Here is a 20,729-nt window from a genome sequence, read left to right on the forward strand (position 1 = left end):
TGCGTGAGGTCAGTTCAAGGTAAGTCAAGCAAAGCAGTTTGACATCAATATCTGTCATAAAATCTCCATTGTTTATATCTGTAAACAGGGAAAAACCTGAACCTTTAAGCAATGCCGATGCAAGTCAGCGGAAAATATCCTCATGCTTTAGGTTAAAGGTGTTAACGAGCTTCAACATCCTCTAAATCAGGATGAGAAGCAGGAAGGCCCCTGATTTTACACTACAAAGGGGAAAACAAAATAAACATCCAAGACTTTTATCCCAACTGCTTTAGTCAAATCCAGGGATTCATACACAAAAACTGGGCAAATTAACCAAAATGTACTAAAAGGTCCAAACCACTTGCAGTGAGTCACAGTCTAAAATGCACCATTTAGCTCACTAGGCTAATGGACCACACAGGAAAAAGGCTAAATGCTATTAGGGAAGCAAGTTTCACAGATCCGCCACCACCCTTCAAACAATGCGTTCTTCTGAAATTATTCTGAGATGGAGATTTGTTTGTGGAGCTATTGTTCTGCTCCCTGTAGGGGATTCCTCTTTAGGGCGAGCACTGTTTGAGGCTCCTCAGGTTGACCTGGAGGTCATTAGAGAAGATGACACACCTATAGGAGCTCTGTAGGATAACAGTGAGAAACTAAACTGAAGCAGCAGCAACTACATAGAGCAGATTGAGGCCTCTTTGACGAACAATTAAGTGAAGGAATAAATTCCAAAGATCTCCCTCCATCCTTCTGATGCTTGTTTGTGTACCCCCCGCCTTTCCCGTTTTTCTTCGCTGCTGTGATTCTTCCTTTGATCCGTGCACCACCCCTGTCCATCTCATTGACATCTCCTACATTTGCATAGTGACATGAAGATCCATAGAACCCACTACTGAATACAAAACAGAAAGTTATTTGTTTGTAAGGAAGAATGTCTCAAAGTAGGTCTGCTTGCTGTCTTTCAGAACTGAACTGAGCTGCAAAATTCTCTTGAGCGGAGTGTGCGAGGGTGTGTGAGAGTCGTGGCTTTCATCCAGGCTGAAAGCCTCCAGGATGGAAACGTGTTCTGTGCCCACTTTCCATCTTTACCTTCTCCACTAAAGCTGACTTACTGTTTCAGCAGTTTCAGTGAAACAAGACACATTTGAAATTGTTCTGTCAAGACAGAAAATTGCTCTACAACAGAAATTAATTGGTAAGACATTTTGAGCACTTGTATTATATCCAGTACTGCCTTTTAAATGGTTGAGCTTTTTAGACACGCCTGTCTCAATTTAAGTGGTATATAGGGCTGCAGCTTTCAATTCTGATTGACCTGCTAATTGTTTTCTCAGTTATTTGCTGGATCTTTGTTCAGAAAATAGTGAAAAATACCAGTCACCTTTTCCTAAAGCTAGTGTTAATATCATAAAATTCCGTTTTGTTCAACCAACTGTCCTAAACTCAAAGATACTCAACTTGGTAACGTGTAACATGAGACAAACAAAACAGCAAATAATCAAAAACAAGAAGCTCTATGTTGGTTTATTCTTTTTCCAATGTAAGAGACACTCATAGAAAAATGATGTTGATGAATCATAATACTGTGTGTCCTTGAGAAAATGAGAACCATCCGTGAGCTTTGTTTACTATATGGTCATTTTTTAGTCTAACAAGGGCTTTAAACTTTACTCCAAAAGGCAAAAGAATGAAACCAGACAAAGTTATGACTCCTCGTCCACATCACCTCACATTCTTTGAGACAGACATACAAATGTCTGTACTGCATAACAGCTCGACTGGAGCTGTGGCCTCTTTTCCCTTTTAGCACGACACTGCACCTGATGAGATGGAAGATAGCAGAAGGCCTTTTTTCCAGCCTCAGTATCTGGGTCTCTTTCCACTGGTTTCTTCATGCACAACCAGTGGATCATGGAAAGGCCATAAATGCAGTGGATGACTTTGTCACCATGTACAAACAAAAGACACAAATCCGTTCAATGAGTAACCACACATTTACTCACTTATTCCATTCTCGCTGGATGTATACAAACTACAGCAGAAAGAACCTGACGCATCGTTAAAACTTAGAGAAGTGCAGTACATCCTTGATTTTTTAGGGCTACACAATAGATTTACTGTGTTCGGATATGCTTCTACACTTAAAAGAAGAACAAAAGCTGCTTCACTTCTGTGTTCCCCCTTGATGACATACATGTCTAGCCTCGGGTGCATCTGCTGCACGGTTCAGATCTCAGTTGCTCTACAGAAGCATCAGTGCTGCCAGATAACCTGCCCTTGACAGAGGCACTATTGTCCTCGAGTGAAACCAAAATCCTGCACTGTGTCAGTAGTACTCCAGAAACTCCACCACTCAGACACGGTGCAGTTTATCAAAGCAAGCAGAGAGGGCGGCAAGAAATCACACTCCAGATCCCACGGCTCAAACCAAAAAAAAAAAAAAAAGACAAAAAAAAACGTATTTCCGACAATTGCTGCAGCAGATGGACGTCTGGGAAGATCGTCAGAGGACCAGCAAGACATAGCAGCAGCAGCAGGAGAAGTAGTAGCAGGATCACTGCAGACCCTAAAACGCAGACTCGAAGTTCTAGGATTACACAGAATCATAACCTATATTTCACTAACAACATCCATCCAGTCCCAGAGAGTGGGCTTTAATGAAAAGAAAAGGCACAGCTCTCTGAAAGTGATGGAAAAAAAACAGATGACTGATGAAGGAAGCTGGGTTGTTAGATCTCAACTCCATGCACAGGGAAAAGCACTTACTCAGGATGCTGAAATGCACTGCAGGACTGAAATTTTGTCATGATTCAGCCCAAATTTTGCAGGTGTGCAAGCACATTTCATTGCAAAAATGATGAAGCTGGACTTCACCTACAGCAGCAGTATATTGTCTTCCAATCTGATTCTGTGAAGAGCCTGAACAACTCATTAACTCTATCAAAGCATATTGATATAAGCGGGTTATCGAGCGCCCAAAGCAAGCCTGGTAGGCTCGCATTAGGGATTAAGGATTTAGCTGTTGACATGCTCCTGTGATTAGTTTGATCTTGCACAGGTTAATAATAGGCCAGACGGAGGCCAGTCTGTGGGGCAGATTCACTACAAATAAACACCTCTGGCAGTAGTCTACAATAAAAAGAAGAAGGGGTTAGAAATATTAAGTGTACAATAAAAGATGTAATCATCATCTCTCCAGTACAACTCCAGCCGCAAATAGAACGAGACCACTTTAATTCGAGATCATTTAGCATTTCATGTGGGAAATAAATCACCTCCATTATTACTTGTGGTTGGCTGTGAAGCTGTGGGCATTATTTGCAACCTCCCCACAGATGATGACAGTTAATAAAATGAGCATGCCATTGCGGGGGACGAGGAGCTTTTCCATTATTCAGCAAGTCTTGTCCGACTCCCACAGAAGCCATCAAACCGTGGCAGGCTGTCGCTGAGCTCAGGACTGACAGGTGGGCTTCCTGTGGGAGAGGCTGCTTTCTGCCAGGTACATTATCAAATCTCACATTCACTTCCAACTGGCCCTAATGTCCATCCCATCACAGACCTGCAACTAGAGGAGGGCTGAATGCTGGAGCAAAGTGTAGCTGGATACACTTAACATGTAACAACTTTCATCTTTACCTGGAGAAAGGCTATTAAGGCGTTTTTATTTGCTATTTCCGACAGACATTTTCAGCTGTTGCTGCTAACTTAACAAAGTCCTTATTAACTGATCCTGGCTGATCCTGCACAGACAATAAGCAGTGATGTAACACTCAAAACTCTTTGTATTTTTTAAACACTGATTTCAGGCAGAAGTAGACAAAAGCTTCTCCTTTCTTGCCAATGATAATCAGCTTGATGGCTGATATGACAGCTTTCACTGCTAGTGTACTGAACTAATGTTAGCTTCATGAGTTTGTTTAAAAAGACATCTCCAGCTGCCATGCTGCCAATGGATACATAAACTGAAGCTAAATCTGTAAGTCTTACCCAGCTAAATCAAATAGTTCATTTTAAACACAGGATCCGACACTGTAAGTATTATTTTTCGTTATCTTAACTAAGGTTGCTGGAGTGTAAATACCTTTAAATCTCAGCAGGAAAATTCATCAAACTGAGTTTTTTTGGGGGGGTTGTAATCTGTAACCTCAAAAACTAATGCTATAAGATAAAAATGTATTCCTTGGCTTGGAAGTGACACTAAATTACTCCTGGAAATAACACACCAGTTAACTAGATTACATTAGAAACTATTTCTTACACTTTTGAATTAGAATTAGAACACCACTGTTTGGGGCTGAGGTTAAAGGAGCTCGCAAGTGTCCAGTAAGAAATAAATAATCCTAAGTTAGCATCATAATTTAGAAAATTATTCAAATTACATTATCATTCTCTTACCATTGTTATTTCCATTATATTTTGTGGGACTTATTCTAATAATATTCAATGTATTGGTTTAGATAAACATCGTCTTTGTGAGTCGTGTTCATATAATATATGTTGGTAATCACACATTCACACAGTATTGTATTGGCTTGATAACTTTTTTTTCACCTTGAGCTCAGGTTTATGCTACCAATTATTTAGTAACTGGTCTTTTTTTAAAATTATAAATATGGAAGACTAATTCTCCTAGCTCAACATAGTTTGTTGGTTGAACATAATTTCATAAGAAGTTGTCATAACTAAAAAAAACAAAACAATGCGAACTGTTACATTAATGTCTGCATGGAGCCTAAAGATTGTTTTTTAAGAGGTCAGCAACTACACCACTAGCATGATAAGCAGCATTACGATACAAAAATTGCAAAAATGAAAAATAGCTTTACAAAATTGAATGTCATTATGAAAAAAAACTTCAAATGCCATGAAACAACAAAAACTGAAAAAAAAATCACTTTCAAACAAATATATCTTTCAGGAAATAAACTACTTTCTATATAATAATGATTATTTCCCAATAATGTGCTGAGTTCAAATTGTCTTCAAATATTTCACAAATTGATGATTCATTCATGTATTTTACACATTTTATTTAGATGAATATGTGACAGTGTAACAAAAAGAGTTTTTTCTCTTAAGCTCACTGAGCTACATAAAGTAAAAATGTTGGTATTTCACAGGACACTCTACGAAGACATAAAACCACAGAAGAACGTACAAAGGGTTTGTTTTTTTCCATAATCTCAGTCATTTTTATGGTTTTCTTAGCTTAAAATCTCCTGTGACTTCCAAGTTTAAACCCCTGACCAGATGCTCCCAAGTGACACAAACACTCTTAAACAGGTCAAACAGACCAAACTAAATTAGAATGAATATCAACCATCCCTGGAAAACTTGGATCTTCTGGTTTGGTAATTTTAAAATAAATCAGAGGATTACATGTTTCTTCATGGATTGAGGAAATTATCCTTCTTAAAGCATATGAAAACCCTTTCAAACCCCTTTGGATTATCTCAGAAATGCATTGTTACTAAGCTTAGAATGAGGCCGATTTTTTTTATTCCATTTTGATATTTTGTAAATGCAGGACCAAAGAAAGTATTCAACATTAAGGACTAAATTCTGCTTTATTTGTTTCAGCTAAAGTTAGTAGATAAACCTACTGCAAACTGGCAGGTACAACCACCCTGTGATCCCCTCCAGCTACTCTTTCTTTAATAAATAACAGTAATTCATGTCTGGATTCTTTGAGTTTATCAAGATGTACAACATCCCACATATTCAAATATTCATTATTTATCTTCTGCAGTTGTCCATGTTGATGCCAAACAAACATCATCACAATCTGACATCTTCTTTTAATCCACTTTAACCATTACAGACACTGTGTGCTAAGAAAACCTGGTGCTCCACATTGAAACATCTGTCTCAACCTTGAGACAAAAACAAAACCGACAACAACAACAACAGCAAGTAAAACTGTCAGACCATATGGTGGAGCTTGCATTTCCCTTGAAATGGAAATTGGATTCGTTGTGAAAAATGAAGAGTAATTAAACCAAATAGCACTGCATACCATATCTATCATTACAGCTGCTCATTACTAATCTTCTTCAGTCTTAATAAAATTCCCAAATCCTTATTTACTGTGGGAGACTTGCTGCGGCATGAAATGCGCACTGTCTAGTTTTGTTTAGAAGCCCAGAAATATTTAGGGACGCTGTCTTTTTGGCTCACAAACACTTTTGATTTGTTATGGTTCTCTGAAAAGCGGCACTGGCTGTTACTTGTTGGACCAGACAGGAAAGATGCAACGTACACGTGCACTGCTGGCACTGGACACACACGCTTATCTGCTTAAAAGGAGGAACAACACTGCAATGACTGTGGACAATTATGATTCATGAGAATAGGAAGTTAAAGTCATTAGGGAGGAAAGTGATACTCCTGGTCACTTTCCCTCCTGACATCTGGCCTTTGTGATCCCTGAGTCACCCGAACCAATGCGGATTAATTCAAAATTTTTATTATATCTATTTTTTCAGTTTTATTGCGGCACTTTTGTTTTGACTTTCATCTACTGAAATAAAAAGACATCATCATTGGCAAAGAAGAAAAACATTAAAGCGACAGTCAAAACATTATCATATCACTGGAAAAGAAAAAACAAAAGAAACATTTCTGTGACCTTCACTTCATGGCCAAAAGAAAAACACTTTAACAAGAAAAGCTCAGAAACAGCCTCACGTGTTTCATCAGCCTCACACTTTCCTCACACTGATGTTTTTTTCCATTTGTGCAATCAGGATGAAGTGACTCTCTTCACGTATTGATCTAATTTCCTTTTGAGGACCAGATAAAAGTTGGGCACAAGTATCCGCTTTCCTTTTACCATGTAAGAAGATGCTCAAATGCATAAAACACTGAATGTGAGCTGCTGGTTTGGATGCAGGAAATAAAGGGAAGTCTCAAAGGAGAAAATACGACAATGTCAGTCTGGGGAGATCTTAGAAAAAAGTAAGAAAAGGCATCAAGTGTACTTTTAGTGTTTCAAGGTGACACCATGTCCCAGTTTTAATTCTGATGTTGCCCAATATGAGTACAGAACTCGGAATGCAGGATGGAAAATCCCCCACAGATGATCAGTTTCATAAACCAGGCAGATTAAACAGTTTATATATTTATTAAAACGACTTTAGCTGGACTTGGAAAAACTTGCTCCATCCACATCCTATCTCCACATCATCATGACTATCCATGTGCCGCACATTTCTAGACTCAGTTCATCGTCATTTTGGCAAAGATGCGTTTTTACGCAATTAACCAACTAATCGATTTATCACAACATTCACACAACATTCGTTATCAAAACCTGGCACGTACTGATCGTGAAGGCTCAACTTTCTTGAAGCCTTTCTTTAGCTTTAACCAGGTCACAGACTGAGCAGCGAGACTGTGAGAAACTTTTCTCTCATGCTGGATCAAGTTTCTCTGCGGCTTCGTGGCCAGCCTGTGATTTCTGTGTGATTTATGGAAATGTAGGACAAGTTAAAAAAAAAAAAAAGAGAGAGAGAGAGGGGAAAGGCTGCCTGCGTACTGTTACGGCTCAGCTCCTCTAACGTACCTTTCCTTTCCGCCAGAACGCAGGAGCCCAGCCAGAGCAGAGAGGTGATCCACTTGAGAAAAACGCTTGCCATCGTGTTTCTGACGCTCCCGGTGAGAAGGTGTCATTCCATGCCAACAAGACGACAAATTCCGCTTGTTCAAACAGTCCCCAAATCCTCGGGTTTTGTCCTCGTTAAGTGAAAGACTTTTCCTTCTGTGGGAAACTTTGACAGCTCCTCCTCCTCGCAGATATCTCCGGCAGTCCGAGCTCCGGCGGCGAGGACGAACTGCTGGCTGCTCTGACGTCAGCAGGAGGGAGGACAGATGCGCGTCGCACTGCTCAGGTACACACACTGAAACACTCTCATACACTCTCACACAGCCGCACAATCCCGAAAAACTGGACTATAGCTGGGAAAAGTGCACGACATTTCTATGAAAAAGCCACAACATGCAAAAATCCCAGATATAATTGCTTAAGTTGCCGTCAAACCTGTTGTTCTCAGTGATGATTTTATGGTGTAATTCATTACTTAGTGAAGCAAAAATGACCCAGAAAATAATAATAATAATAATAATAAATTCTATTTGTAATGCGCTTTTCAACAACATTAAAGATATAAATGCTCAAAAATAAAACAGGTAAAATAAAAATGAACACTTAAGAACCCAGCCAATACTGTAATTTATGTGTTTTGTTAGTTTGTTTGACCAAAATCTAAATCAGAATGTATCAGCAGGGTTTTTTTGTTTGTTTTGTTTTTTGTTTGTTTTTGCATGAAGACATTTTTTTAAAAAAAGTTTCATTTTTTGATGGTGATGACCAAGACGCCATGTACACTGTAAAACCTAATACAGGAATTTAGTCAGATCAACTCATCTTTTTTTTTTTTTTTTAGCTTAGTTAATGTAAATATGAGATGAATACTGCCCCATCCCCCTCTTCCCCACCCTCACTCCAACTGGTCGAGGCAGATGGCCACCTTCCCTGAGCCTGGTTCTGTTTGGGTTTTCTTTTTCCTCTCCTCATTAAATGCATTTATTTATTTATTTATTTCTGGTTCCTTTTCACCATCCCCAACTGCTTGCTCATAGGGAATCTAAAGTCAGCTTTGGACTTTTGGGTTCTGTTTAAAATTTGTAAGGTCTTCACCTTACTATGTGAAGTGCTATGAGATGACACATATTTTGGAATTGGTGCTATATAAACAAACTTGGACTGAATTTAATTAATTTGAAGTTATTTCAGCTTAAAGTGTTTATTTTTAGAAATTGTTAATTTGACATTTTTTTTAAAAAAACACTTCTTAACATCATTTTTTAAAGAAACCAAACTAGTCTATAAGAAGACTTCAGAGAATACATTACTAAAGAGCTAAAACTATCCAGACATAGGAGTCAGGAGAAGACAGACATGGTGGAAACTGACTTTGCGTTTTTGTTAAACTAAGTTATAGTTGTCAAAACAATTCTAACTAATTCAAGTAAATATTTTGTCTTCTCAAATTCAGTTAGTTTAAATGGGCTTCCACTTTCACAACTGGTAAGATGATGAGATAAATTGCAGTTAATTCACATTTTTAGACAGAAGGGAAAGTTATGTTTGTAAGCCAAATGAACTTTAAATGATTAATATAGTGTTAGAATTCCCCTCACAAACAACATTTATTTTCTTTGAAACTGTGTATATTTTGAATATCAATAAAATATGTGCACAAGAAGTAGGGGAACAAATTTAGAAATCACAACCAACTACAACCTCCTACACTTACATGTTCATGTGTTCAACTAATGGATAACCATTTGACTCTCATTTTTACCATAAGAAAACATTTGTATATGTGTATTATGATATAAACAAATCTGTCAAAATATTACTTTAATTTACCTAAAAAAGACTTTGTTTTGTCATTTCTTCCCACCAGTTAAAGGATTTCAGTGCTATTTAAAGAGCAGACAGTCCCCTCTCACTTCTTACCTCGGGGGCACATCTTACCCCAGTTTACCCTACTGAAATAGTTTAACAATATTTGGATTGCTGTCTGGGATTTGATGTTATTGCTCTACAATGTCTTGTTATGTATCACTCATTTATGGTATTCAAACTGAAACCAGACTCACTGAAAAGTTGACGTCGTCCCTAAAACCAGACTGATTTATTGGTCTGCTCCTTTTGCATATGTAAAGTTACTGTTTGAAACGACTTGTATTAATGTACTCAAATACATAGATATTAACTTGAAAAACATATTTTTTTCTGTATATACACAGAAGGATAATAAAATATAATTAAATATTAGATGCTTTCTTTGTTTTGATGCTGCAGTGAGCTGGTGGCATTCTTATGTTATGTTTGGCTTGATGCTCTGATGATATCTCCATAGGGCATATTTCTATGGGCTTTTGATGGGATTTTGGTCCTTTAGCATTTCTCTAAAAAGATAAACAAAACAATGAAAATACCCTAATTAATTTGCAAGAACAGGAGTCAGACCTTTTTTAGGGAAAGTGATTAAGTTTTATGAATGACTAATGCTCAGTGATATCAAAGCTCCAGCCAGACTTAGAGATGTGATGCAGGGTCATTTTACAGATTAATATCTTCTTTTTGGTGGATTTTTTTTTTTAAACAGACCTGCACAAACTCTGATGTTCCAGGAGCTATTTATGGCACAAAAACTTAGGATGATGATGACTTATCCTGGATGTCAAAGCTAACTTCTGAAGGCTGCACTGAATTTGGCCGATAAAAACTTCTGACATCCTATTAGCATTTTACCCATATTTATTTCTTGACGTGCGAGCATGAAAGACAGTCGTCAGCATCAGTGTCAGGCAGGGATTAAACGGGGGAAACGTCGAGGCTGTTGACAGAGTGTCTGTCTTATGGGAGCGAGTCTAATTGGACGTCAAGCTGCTTAAATGTGTTTGTTGCTGTACACATATCAGACTCTATGGGGACAGGAGTGATAGAAATCATTTTTCACGCCGGTGTTTATTTCATTATCGCAGCCTAATGGGCTCAGCAAATCGTCTTTGGTTGTACTGTTGGCGGAAGAGGTTATTGTGTCGGGTGAAATCATGACCATTCTCCTCGAGACGAAATTACCTAATGTGAAGCTAACGTTTCACATGAGACAGCCCAGTGAGCTGCTTTCTGTGGTGTGGATGTGATGCAACTGCCAGTTTGACTGTTACAAGGGCTGTCATTGACAAACAGAAATAAAACATCCATGGCCTTTGTCTCTGAGGGGAAAACGTTAACAGAGGGAACCCGTAAGAAGACATGAGAGTTGAAATGCTCAAAGTCTCCTAACGAGGATCAGGAGAGGTCACATATTGCTGTCTTATTTTTAGTGGAAATCAAAATTCAGCTTTCCTTCGGGGTCATACATTTGACTGAAACGTTTTGAAACCAAGGTTTGCCACATATTGAACCACAGTGGTGGTTTATTTAAGAGGAGAGAGAGGGGGAGAAAGAAATCCCCTCGACGTCCTACTAGTGGCCAATTTCTACACCACTGGCTCGATTATGAAATGTTTTAGTGAGAAAGAAAGAAGTTACAGTTGTTACTGTGTTTTATTTTGCCTTCCACTGCTGTTCTGAGACAAGCAGAGACACTAAACAAACACAGAATAATGGCCGGTCTGGCTGGGGATTCAAATGAATGTAAGATAAAGAAATGAGAGACAGAATGGGAGGAAGAAAGTGTGAGGAGCGAGACAAGAGATGATGTCCCACAGTGTAATATTCTTATATTTTCCATCTTGTATGTTAAATTATCACTGTGCTGGTGTTTAGTACCTGAAGGAACATTATAGATTAGCAGCATGAGTTAATTACAGCAGCTCACGTTTAATTTATCAAAGAGCCCCTCTGGTGAAAATCAAGATTTTTACCTTCTTCTAACATGTCCAGATGGTGTTTTTAATATGCATGACTTGAGAAACCAGCTTAAACTGCAGAGTACTGATGACACTCAGAAACACTGATTCAGACTCACTGGTTTTCATATGTAACAAGTCTAAGAAACCAATCCTGTCAGCTTGCAGAGTAAGACATTCTATACCATGGCTCTTTCTGAGACACAGGTTCTGATTTCAGCTTGTATAATGACTGAATTACTCCAGTATTACAACTTGCCACTGTGCTTCATAGAGTCGTTTTAAAGTGAACAGGGTTGAGCTTTTAGAGGTTAAATGAACAATCAGGGAGGGACTTTAGGTGCATTTAATGCCAAACAGTATAAGATACATCTTCTAAGAACATAATGTTTATACAAGGATTCCTATTAATTGGTTCAGTGAGGCAGAACAGTTATGTGAGGGGTCCTGAAGGTCTCATGTCTGATCTGCATGACAGGACCCAGATGGACCAGCAACAGTGTTTTTAAAAACAGGCACAGGAAAGTAACAACCCCCACCACCACCGTTACCATTATTAATTCCTTGTTCATCTTCTTGTACATGTCTGGGATGAGATGACGCTGGAGAAGCAAAGAAGTTAAGGGCGACATATGGGATCACGTAGGATTCACTTTCACTCGAAGACGCGGCATCTGCTGCATCAACCCAAACAAACATCACACTAGTTCTGTTTCAGACAATAAATGCAGTGACCAACACAGATTAGGCTGTTTAGAAGAGCTTACAAAAAATACTGCAGTCTGTGTTTATTGATTTTCTCCTTTACAACAAATAGAAGATTCATTCATTATTAAAAGCACTAATAAACAAAACAAGACAAAACTAGAGAGAGCGTAGTGCTCCGCCAAGGCTGTTCATTCCCCCATATGGCATTGTCAGAAATGCAGCATTTGTTTATTAGTTACTGATGATCAGAAATCACGGCACTACAGATTGTGGCCATTTAATATAGATGTACCCGCAAACAAAATGACGTTGCGCTGAGCACAGGTGTGTTATACAAATGTACGTTATGTACGGATACTAAATCGCATGACCTACATATGTAGCGGGCGGTGGGAATTTATGGGACTCAGAAACACCCCACAATTTAATCAATTGTTCCTTGTATCATTTCTGATGGATAAGTCCTGATAAGTCCTGATAAGTCTACAGTGGTAGATGTGTAGTAGGATTGCAATCATGTGATCGTCAGCAGGCAGCTGACATAGTCTTCACTTGTCATAGTTACAGTGACGCCGTGCCACTATCTTGCAGTGATACAGAAATCTTTAACAAATCCGTGGATCCAGACTATAAGCTGCATCACTGCCAAAATCTAATCAGTTGGTCCTTGTGTCATTTCTTACCTTACCTCAAAATTTCATCTAAATCCGTCCATTTTTGAGTAACATTGCTAACAGACAGATGGACAGACAAACAGACGGACAAACACACACCGAGCATCACATAACTCTGCCGTGTCCCTTGGTGGAGTAACAAACCAAAAACCCATGCAACTGGCTTGTAGACAAAACATTAGAGGTTACAATAATAATGTGCAATGAGAACATTCAAAAACATCCGTGCAGCATGATGGAGGAGACACCAAGCTCTATATGGCTCAAATAAGGGTTCCAAAATGTTATAGAATTGATCCATTTTTAAATGTAGTATACAAGTAAGGTACTCTAATAGTTCAATTTCACACTCTCTGCCATTTCTTTTAGTGCAACAGAATGTTTTTCCTCGCAGCATAAGGTGAAAGCACGGTACACTCTTTTGATTTTTAAATAATTGTTACACACACCAAACGTGCTGATTTCAGTTTCTCAGATGTGTAGATCTGATGCTTTTCTTTTTCATACAGTATGAAAGAAATCTGATGAAATAACATAATGTGTCACAGTAAATTGCTATGTTCATGTTTTGGGCAGTTGTTTGAATAAAAAAAGGCTATTTGAATTGGGATGTGGAAAACTATGATGGGCTTTTTTTTATCCTGTAAGAAAAGATGAATAGATGATTTTTAATGACATAAAATGATTCTCCGTGTCGTCGTGTTTGTTGTTTTAAATGCAACAAGAGCTTTTTTTTAAAATCTGATTTTAATGACATGACCAAGTAAGGTTAAGGGAAAGAGATTTCATTTTAATTAGAAAACTCCTGATTAGCTTTATTTAGAAAGTAGAATTTCACGTTATCTAATTCTCACCTGGAGGAAGATGAGCAGAAATATTAAACAACCAATGAATCCAAATCATAACTAATGTGGTTCCCAAAATGACAACATCATCGAACAATACACCTTTGCTTTCAGATTACCTTTCTCTGAATGTCTGCACTATTTCATGTGTTTGCCATGGCTCCCATATATCTGACATGTGAGAAAAGACTTGGATTTAATGTGAGAAAATCCATAAAGGCTTTAATAATAGCATTCCAAATCCTGTTTTCAGCAGTACAGTTGAAGAGCCTCAGGCATTCAGAGCAAACTGTCAAGTACCAATTAATTAGGTTTAATTAGAGAAGCCAGTGAGATTACCTTGTATCTCACCATCTGCCCCCCTCAAGGCGAATCTCCTACAGCTAAACTTGCTAAATAAAATAGTAAAGCCAAATATTTGAATGTAGGAATATCTTGTTTTGTAACACTGAATACACTCTCACATGCACTTTGATTTGTCTTCATAAAGAATGATAAAATGTGGACATGTGTGTTGTTGGGCTGTGTTTTACTTTCCTGATGAGGACCCTGGTCTTTGGCCCTGAGCCATGTTCACTTGCCAGAGCATGTGGTCTCCATGGCATCCTAATGGGTTACACAGTAAACACCTCAAAGTAAATGAATGAACCTGTTTTAATCCAATAGGAATCCCTTTCCCAACTTCACAACCAGTCACATCCTGTTTCAAAACATGGAACACCTTGTTCACAGTTATGAGTAATGTGAATAATCTCCTGAAGGGTCTGTGTTCAGGCTCCAGTGGTAATTTAGTTATTTTACTTTAAAGCTGTAATGTGTGTGGCATGCCATGCACATAATGACAGTGAATAATAGCGCTTATCAAAACCAGCCATGTCTTTACAAAGGCCAGGCCAAGATGAGTGAAGGAACGGGAAAACTCCGTGAACAATTAAGGTTTAAATCAAACTAACACTAAAACGCTGAGACCCATTAGCTACAACTACTGACAGGTGAAGTGAACCGATGTTCTCTTCATGATCTCGCTACAGTGCAATGTTCCACAGGGCAACACTGGGTCTTGGCATTCATGTAGATGTGGCTTTGTCACCTAGTCATTCATTGATGCAGAATGGTCTGACTGCACCTCATCATCTGCTATTCGGGGTAAAAACACTCTGTCTGGTTTATATTTCTTTAAACCCCTTACAGAAAAACCGTATGAAATCTGTTTGAAATATGTTTTTTCTTTAACCCTCGTGTTGTCCTGCTGGTCAAATTGACCCATTTAAAAGTTTGAAAATGTGGGAAAAATAGATCGTCGCAGTGAAACATCCGATGTCCACATTTTCAACATTTTTGGGAAATTTTTGAAAATTTTTTGATGGGGGGAAAAAGAAATATTTTTTAAAAAAAGTGTTTCGTAAGAACTTTTTTTTGACATCCAGCGAATTTCTCTGGATTTTGGTTGATTTTTTGTGAAAAATTAAGAAAATATTAGTAGTTTTTCTGATATAGATGTAATCACTGTAGATATTTTTAGGATTTTTTGGGAATATTTTTACTCATTTTTTGAAAATATTTACAATAATTTTCTTGCCAAATTTGGGGGATTTTTTTCAATAAAACTTTTAAGGGAATCTTTTAAGGAATTATTGGAATTTTCTTCCTGAAGGTTTTGCAAATTTTCTGAAATTTGGGGATTTTTTTTGCAGAATTTTTGGATTTTTTCAGACAAGGAAACAATGTTTTTTGGTGCCCGTAAATGAGGACAACAGGAGGGTTAAGGTATGAATCACAATATCTGCCTAATATCGTATTGGTCCCCTTTATGCTGCTAAAACTCCTCTGACCCAGTGAGGCATGGATACAGGACCTCTGGGGATGTTCTGTGGTACCAGGATGGTGGCAGTGAATTTTATGGATCCTGTGGGTTGAAGGGTGGGACCTACCTAGATCAGGCTTATCCTGGTACATCCCACAGATGCTCAATAAGATTTGGATCTGGGGAATGTGGAACCCGGGTGAACATCTTAGCTCTATCATGTTCCCCGGGAGCAGTTTTTGGGGTATGTCTGGGTGCATTGACCTGCTGAATGTGGCAATTGGCATCAAGGACAGCTATGGGGGGTTGCTTTACCTGCAGTGTTTAGGTGGGTGGTACATGTCAAACATCCACATGAATGTCAGGACTCAAGGTTTCCCAGCAGAAAGTTGCATTATAACAAGATGATCAGTGTTATTCACTTCACCTGTCGGTGGTCATAATGTTATGGCTGATCGCTGCATTACTGTATGATTGTTGGCAAAACTTGAAGATTTCCTTATGGTTGGTTGCTGGCTGGAGGTTGCTCCTGTGTCCCGCAGCGAAGGGGATTTTGAATAGCTAGAGGAAGCTGTTGGAAATATATAGCCAGTGACAGATTTGTACCCACAGTCTGCATCCAGCTATATCAGACATCTTTGCTACAAGCCACCCACCTAAACATCGTTTCAGACCAATCAACCAACATCTCGCCATGGCTCCCTGATATCAGCGTCCTCCCTCAGCACCTCCACAGGTTTTGTATTCATTCCCCAACAGGCTAGAGCTGTTTTGTTGGCACGAGGGGGACCTACACAAACACAGGAAGTTTAAATGTCATTGCTGGAGTAGACAAACCTACACTACTATTCAAAAGTTTGGGGTCACCCAGACAATTTCATGTTTTCCATGAAAACTCACACTTTTATTCATGTGCTAACATAATTGCACAAGAGTTTTCTAATAATCAATTAGCCTTTCAACACCATTAGCTAACACAATGTAGCATTAGAACACAGGAGTGATGGTTGCTGGAAATGTTCCTCTGTACCTCTATGTAGATATTCCATTAAAAATCAGTCATTTCCAGCTAGAATAGTCATTTACCACATTAACAATGTCTAGACTGTATTTCTGATTCATTTAATGTTATCTTCATTGAAAAAAATGTTTTTTCTTTCAAAAATAAGAACATTTCTAAGTGACCCCAAACTTTTGAACGGTAGTCTATATAGAACCCCAATGGCAACTGAAGTAGAAGGAAAACCAGTTTTAACAATGATTTAAAAGAGAATTTCTGTTTTTGCAGTTCTGAGTACAAATAAGTGTATGAAAGATTAAAACATAAATATCTGTGACTGTTATTATATCTGCAGTAACAATTATTTTTTGTGACTGGTAAACAGGCTCTTTGTGAGAGTTTTTTTGGACCTTTTGCTGAATCTAATTAGGGGGATATTGTTAATCTTTGGTGTGTCCCTTGTCGTTGCTGGGCTTTAATGTGCACTGAAGTGTTTCACTGTGGCACAGTGGGAGTGAAGGGCTCCATCCCCATAGCTGGTACCAACTTCCAGTAAGGTGCAGCCCACTCAGTCAAATCCATTCAAAGCAGTGATTAGAAATCACTACAGGAATCTCTGAGTCAGTCACAAGTGTTATTAAAAAACCCCAAAGCTGTTAGCAAACTGGCTGCAGCGGCGCACATTCTGCACCGGACTGTGTGAGGCCACAAATATGGCAGTTTGGCACATGATGTTCATTCCAACTGTCTGTTATGCAAGTGATTGATGAAATGAGATTGTTGATATAATGAGGACAGATTTCTCTACAGGTAGTCTCACTCCTTCCAGAGGATTCAGGCAGCACTCCTAGAAGAGACAGTTTAGGTGTTTCTTTCTTTTAAAAGCTCGGTCCACAGACAGAAAAGCGCAGGATGGATCCAGGACACACTGGGAGGCTTAAATGTTAACCAGGACACTCAGTTTTCCTTGATGCCTCCACATCATGAATTATTAAATAGTTTGACAACGGATGTGTGGAAGATGTTGCAGCATAATTCCTGAATGTGATGGAATTAACTTTTACTGAAGCACTGTACTTAAATACACGTTTGAGATACTTTTGTGCAACTTTCCTATTTCACCCTACAGAGGCAAATATTATACATTTTACTCCACTATATTTCTCTGACAGCTTTAGTTAGCAGTTAAAGATTAGAAATGTTCATACCCTTCCATTCCAGTGAAACCATGTATCTCCAAATTTGGTGATGTTGAATGTTTGTGATAAACTGAAGGATTTGGGTGTCCCTTTATAAAGATATATCAGCTGCCCAACTAACTCTTGGATTAGCTGAAAAAATGCCTTACCACAAAGCTGAAAACAGAGCTGTTTTCCCGAGCTCATAGAAATCTGACTTTTTCTGGTGGTTCTCAGTAACACTAACACTAAAGTCTAAAGTCAAGTAAAGTAAAATGAGCTCAAGCTTAAACATCCACAGCAGTAAAATGCAACATATTCAGCAGTCATATTATAAATATCACATATAACTGTAAAACACTGACAGGGACTGTTTTGCTGCACCTTTTTTTTCTTTTTTACTCAAGATTCAAGAACTTTATTGTCATATGCACAACAGAAACACAGTAATGAAATTCTTATTTTGTGAGTTCCCTTCACACAACTGAAATAACAAATAAAATAAAATGAAGTAGAATAGAATATTTAGAAAAGAAATAAATGAAAATATTTCAAAAATGTATTTTTGTGCAAATTTCAGCATCTCGTGCAATACTGTCATATGTAAACAATATAATACTGTCATATGTGATCAGGCGTTGATATGTGCAAAATATTGCTATTTATAGATATTGCAGGTGAGTCAGTGATTTAGTAGCCTGATGGCCTGTGGATAGAAACTGTTTTTTAGTCTGGTGGTTCTTGCTTTCACACTCATAGTGTCTGCCAGATGGCAGAAATCTAATAATAATACATACTTTTGTGTTTAAGTGAGATTTTAAATGTAGGACTTTCATTTGCAATTACGAATTTCCACAGTGTTTTATTGTTATTTTTGCTTGCAGATCTGATAACTTCCTCCACCTCAGCAGAGCAAAATGCATACACTCCTGAATCTACTGCATGCAAACAATAAAAAAATGTTTAGTGTGATTAAGTTTTTGTCATGAGCTTCTTCTACTCTCTTTCCCGTTTTCTGATTCCTTTTTTCATGTCATGTCTAATCACTGTCAGATCATTTTCTCAGCTCATCAGTTCATGTGGGGTGGATTCAGGTTCCAGCCTTTCCTGTGTCCTCAGTGTCCTGAATAACACACACTGTAGCTGGCAGACACATTCCTCAAGGAAACACTGCCATCTTGTGGCCGTTTTTTTTGCTGGAAGCAGGTTGTTGATTATTGGTAGAGACCATGTCTGTGCTGTAAAGTGTTGTAGGAGCTGTAAATGTACTGACAATCTGCCAGGTCTTCTGTTCTGGGCCCTAAGACACACTGAAGACATCAGTTGGGGGAAAATCAGCTTTCATTAGATGTCTGCTGTGCATGATGGTTATGGAAATTGTGCATGGTTTGTTATTGTAGCAATTGTTGGCATGTTGCAAACAGGACTATTGCTCAGTTTTGTCAATGCACAAAGGCTGGTTTCTGGTATCTGAGGTGTGTGGGAGCATCAGCAGAGGAACGCAGCCTGCATCAGTTCACAATCTTCACCTGGGCCTTTATTTCTTCTCGGGAATTTAAGATCAAACTATCTGACTATACATGTGCACTTAAAATTGCACAGAGCCGCGGCCTTTGTAATGTAAAAGTCGGATGTACAGGCAGTTCTGAAGAATAGCATTTCATCTCTCATGCACTCTGTAGGGCAGCTCTCCTGATGCTGCCAAGCAGCGCTGCGCTGTGTGAGAAATCAAAGCGCAGGCGTCGAGTCGGGAGGGAGCCTATCTTGCGCAGACTGGGTACTGTACATGGCCATTGATGCTGCTGGGTAGATGTAGCCCCTGATGTAAATAAGAATGGCGAGGGCAGCGGCTCTAACATGCCGAGTTATCGCTGCTTGACATCGGAACATTTTATACCACCATCGGGATTTTTTATGAAACGCGGGGTCCTTTTCTTCGTTTTCATCTGAATCTGCCTTGACAGCTCGCCCGATGGTTTTCATTTGACACAAGAGCCAAAGCAGACGGGCGGCTTCTTCCTATAAACACTCGGGAAAAACGGGTCATTATGACCTTAGTATCCTCCAGTAAAAGAAAACCATCGGATTGCTTTTACGCGGCAGCATTCTGCTTGCATTTTTTGCTTTGGATTTCGTGTGCCGTGTCCGGAGAGGAGCATCATCAGTTCAGCGTTGAGGTAAGATAAATGGCCTTCCTTTCCCACAGCATCACAAATGACCGAGCTCTCTCCTCCACATCGTCTGCCTCAGCGTGAAAAACAGTTCGGTTGTGCTGACTCCCCACGCTATCGGTGGACACAATTACCATAACGCATAACATGGAGACATTGTAAGCCTATCAGGACGCAATCACGCACCGAACGGAGAAAATATCGCGCATTCCTCATTTGTAGGGTGCAATGAAACAGAAGGATGCTCGTTTGAGGTTATTACATTGCGGTCCATGAACTGAGCTGATCCAGCCCACTGATCCTGCATGTGCAGCGCACATACGATGCTCGGAGAACAGTGTGTTTTAGCAGAGCTGCCTCAGCATCAGCTGCCTTTCATCGCCAAATACACTTTTTAAAATTTTTTTTTTGGACAGGTCATCATGAAGTCAGATATGCTTTGGCAGCATTTCTACTGTTGGAGGAGATTAAACATCCACAGACACAAGTTGCATAATAGGATTTGCTTTCTTTTTTTGTACCTTATTAATTGATGCCATTCCCATCCTCACCCCGGACTCCTCTCCCACACTCTGAAGAAATGAAACACTGAAGCTGCCAGTAACACACACACACACACACACACACACACACACACACACACACACACACACACACACACACACACACACACACACACACACACACACACACACACACACACACACACACACACATCATTATTCAATTTTATGGCTCACTGAAATCTGCCCGATATATCTCTGGCTGAAATCTGTGCCTTTCAACAAACACAACTCACACAGGAAACACACCCACAGGAGAAAGAAAGAGAGGGGGGGGGGGATAAACAAGGCGTTTAGCTAAGCAGAGAGAGGGGGTGGGATGGACAGAGGAGACAGCTAGTCAGATTAGCTAGCTGGAACATATCTCA

General features: G+C 39.0%; 2 protein-coding genes across 5 annotated transcripts in view; one reads left to right on the forward strand and one right to left on the reverse strand.

Annotated features, from left to right (window-relative positions):
- egfra (epidermal growth factor receptor a (erythroblastic leukemia viral (v-erb-b) oncogene homolog, avian)) overlaps nt 1-7,693 on the reverse strand; it is a 48,407-nt gene extending 40,714 nt beyond the window's left edge. For both annotated transcript variants that reach the window (XM_023277838.3, XM_023277837.3), the window contains exon 1: nt 7,553-7,693. In XM_023277838.3, the coding sequence (XP_023133606.2) occupies nt 7,553-7,625 (73 nt within the window). In that variant the 5' untranslated portion in view covers nt 7,626-7,693. The remainder of the gene's footprint in view (nt 1-7,552) is intronic.
- Nucleotides 7,694-7,735: 42 nt separating this feature from the next.
- Nucleotides 7,736-20,729, forward strand: part of mmp16b (matrix metallopeptidase 16b (membrane-inserted)) — a 29,638-nt gene continuing 16,644 nt past the window's right edge. Inside the window, exon 1 of one of the 3 annotated variants that reach the window (XM_055014205.1) lies at nt 7,736-7,877. Coding sequence is in view for 2 of the 3 variants with exons in the window: in XM_023277841.3 (XP_023133609.1) it covers nt 19,676-19,804 (129 nt within the window). In the remaining variant the exon portion in view is untranslated. Of the gene's footprint in view, nt 7,878-19,354; nt 19,805-20,729 lie in introns of those variants that run through there. The other 2 variants (XM_023277841.3, XM_023277840.3) reach the window with 2 other exon arrangements.

The sequence above is a fragment of the Amphiprion ocellaris genome, chromosome 10 (genome assembly GCF_022539595.1).
Source record: "Amphiprion ocellaris isolate individual 3 ecotype Okinawa chromosome 10, ASM2253959v1, whole genome shotgun sequence".
NCBI classification, from domain to species: domain Eukaryota; kingdom Metazoa; phylum Chordata; class Actinopteri; family Pomacentridae; genus Amphiprion; species Amphiprion ocellaris.